The sequence below is a fragment of the Oxyura jamaicensis genome, unplaced genomic scaffold (assembly GCF_011077185.1).
Source record: "Oxyura jamaicensis isolate SHBP4307 breed ruddy duck unplaced genomic scaffold, BPBGC_Ojam_1.0 oxyUn_random_OJ70044, whole genome shotgun sequence".
Taxonomy (NCBI): domain Eukaryota; kingdom Metazoa; phylum Chordata; class Aves; order Anseriformes; family Anatidae; genus Oxyura; species Oxyura jamaicensis.
The window spans coordinates 1-1,755 of NW_023309733.1; the positions used below are offsets into that span (position 1 = coordinate 1).

Below are 1,755 nucleotides of genomic sequence, written 5' to 3' on the forward strand. Positions count from 1 at the left end.
CCACCTCCCAGGTCCCCCAATAAAGCCCCCGGGGATCCCCCGTCCCAACCACCCCATTAAAAACCACTGGGGCTGCCCAGGAAGGGCCGCAGATCGAGGGGCGCCCCGTGCCGCACAGCGGGGTGGCAGCACCCCCATGTCCCCACGTGTCCCCTCCTCCCCCCATCCCCGGGGGTACCTGCGCTGACTGTGAGCACGGTGCCGTTGCCGGTGGCGGTGGCGTGCCGGGGGATCTCCAGGGTGACCCGGCAGACGTAGCACCCCGCGTCGCCCGGCCGTGCCCGCAGGATGCTGAGGGTGGCGTGGGGGGGCTGCCAGGCCAGGCGCAGGCGGGGGCTGCAGGGGGCCGGGGGGGCGGCGGGGCCCATGCGGGCGCTGCAGAGGACCCTGTGCCCCGCGGCCTTCAGCCACTCGACGCGGAGCATCTGAGGAGGCTCCGCCGCCACCACCCAGCACCCCAGGGCCACCCCTTCGCCCGCTGTCACCTGCACCTCCGACGGGTCCTGGATCACCCACAGGGCGCCCGCTGAGGGGGGGGGGGGGGAAACGGCGCTCGGGTCACGGCGTGGTGGCTCCAGGGACGGGGGGCTACGGGGTCTGGATGCTCCCAGGGTGTCCCCCCCGCCCCGGTGCCACCGTGGCCGGTGGCCGGCTGGGGACACTGAGGCACAGCGGGGCACGGGGCCCCGGCGTCCTGCTTGTGGCCTGTGACCACACGCCGCTCTGTACGTGCCTGTCCCCTCGCCGCTGTCCCCTTCCTGTCCCCACCAGCTGTAGCTGACCATGTTCTGTCCCCCCTCCGCCCGTCTGTCCCCCCACCTTGTCCCCCAGCCACAGCCGTGTCGCCCACCTCTGTCCCTCCCCAGCGTGTCCCCACATCTGTGCCCCAATCCCACCCGGTTCCCCCTCAGGAAAATGTCCCTAGCGGCATCCCCTGTCACCCCCCATCCTCCTTCTGTCCCCTCCCTGGTCCCCCTTCTGAACCCCCCTGTCCCCAGCTGTCACCCGGGGGCCAGACCAAGCCCCACAGCTCCTCGGTGCCCCCTGCCCCCCTGCCCCAAGCCACCAAGCCAGTGACCCAGACACCGTCCCTGTTGTCCCCGTCCCCCCCCCGCCATGTCCCCACCACTCACCACCGAGGAGGGGGACGAGGACCCCAAGCCCCCACATCCCCATGCTGGTGCTGGGCTGCCCCTGGGGCTCTGAGGGGCTCTGAGGGGCTGCCCCTGTCCCCACGGGGTCCCTGTCACCGCCACACGGCTGTCCCCGAGGTGTCCCGGCCTGCCATCACCCCGCCGTGACGCCACGGCTTCCTGTCACCGCAACGGGGACGGGGACGGGGACGGGGATGGGGACGGGGACGGGGACAGGGACGGGGACGGGGATGGGGACGCTGACAGGAACAAGGCCCAGGGACAGCACCTGGCACCTGGGGACCGGGGTGACCCCCGCCGGGACCCACTTTTGGGGACGTACCAGCCAGGACCCCCGTTTTAACCCCCCCCCCCCCCCCATGGGGGGGTCACATCCTGACCCAGAGCAGGTGGCTGGGGGGGCAATGTGGAGTCACTGGGAAAAGTGGGAGGCTGGGGGGGGTCCCGTACTGGGAGAACGCCCCCACCCCAAGGGACCCCCCCTCCCCCAGAGCCTGGGGGACCCCCTCTGTCCCCCCACCCCTCACCCCTGGCACTCACGTCCTGAGTTCCCAAGCCCCTTCTCGCGGGTCCCCCTGTCCTGGGGGTGCCCAGACCTGGG

The 1,755-nt window shown here is 72.5% G+C and overlaps 1 protein-coding gene across 1 annotated transcript; it reads right to left on the reverse strand.

Annotated features, from left to right (window-relative positions):
* Positions 1-56: 56 nt before the first annotated feature.
* On the reverse strand, positions 57-1,342 carry TMIGD2 (transmembrane and immunoglobulin domain containing 2). The gene is made up of 2 exons (XM_035313980.1): positions 1,134-1,342; positions 57-526 (listed from the first exon to the last, which is right to left on the reverse strand). Exons 1-2 carry the CDS (start codon positions 1,174-1,176, stop codon positions 57-59), a joined length of 513 nt encoding a protein of 170 aa, XP_035169871.1. The 5' UTR covers positions 1,177-1,342.
* Between the last annotated feature and the right edge of the window lie 413 nt (positions 1,343-1,755).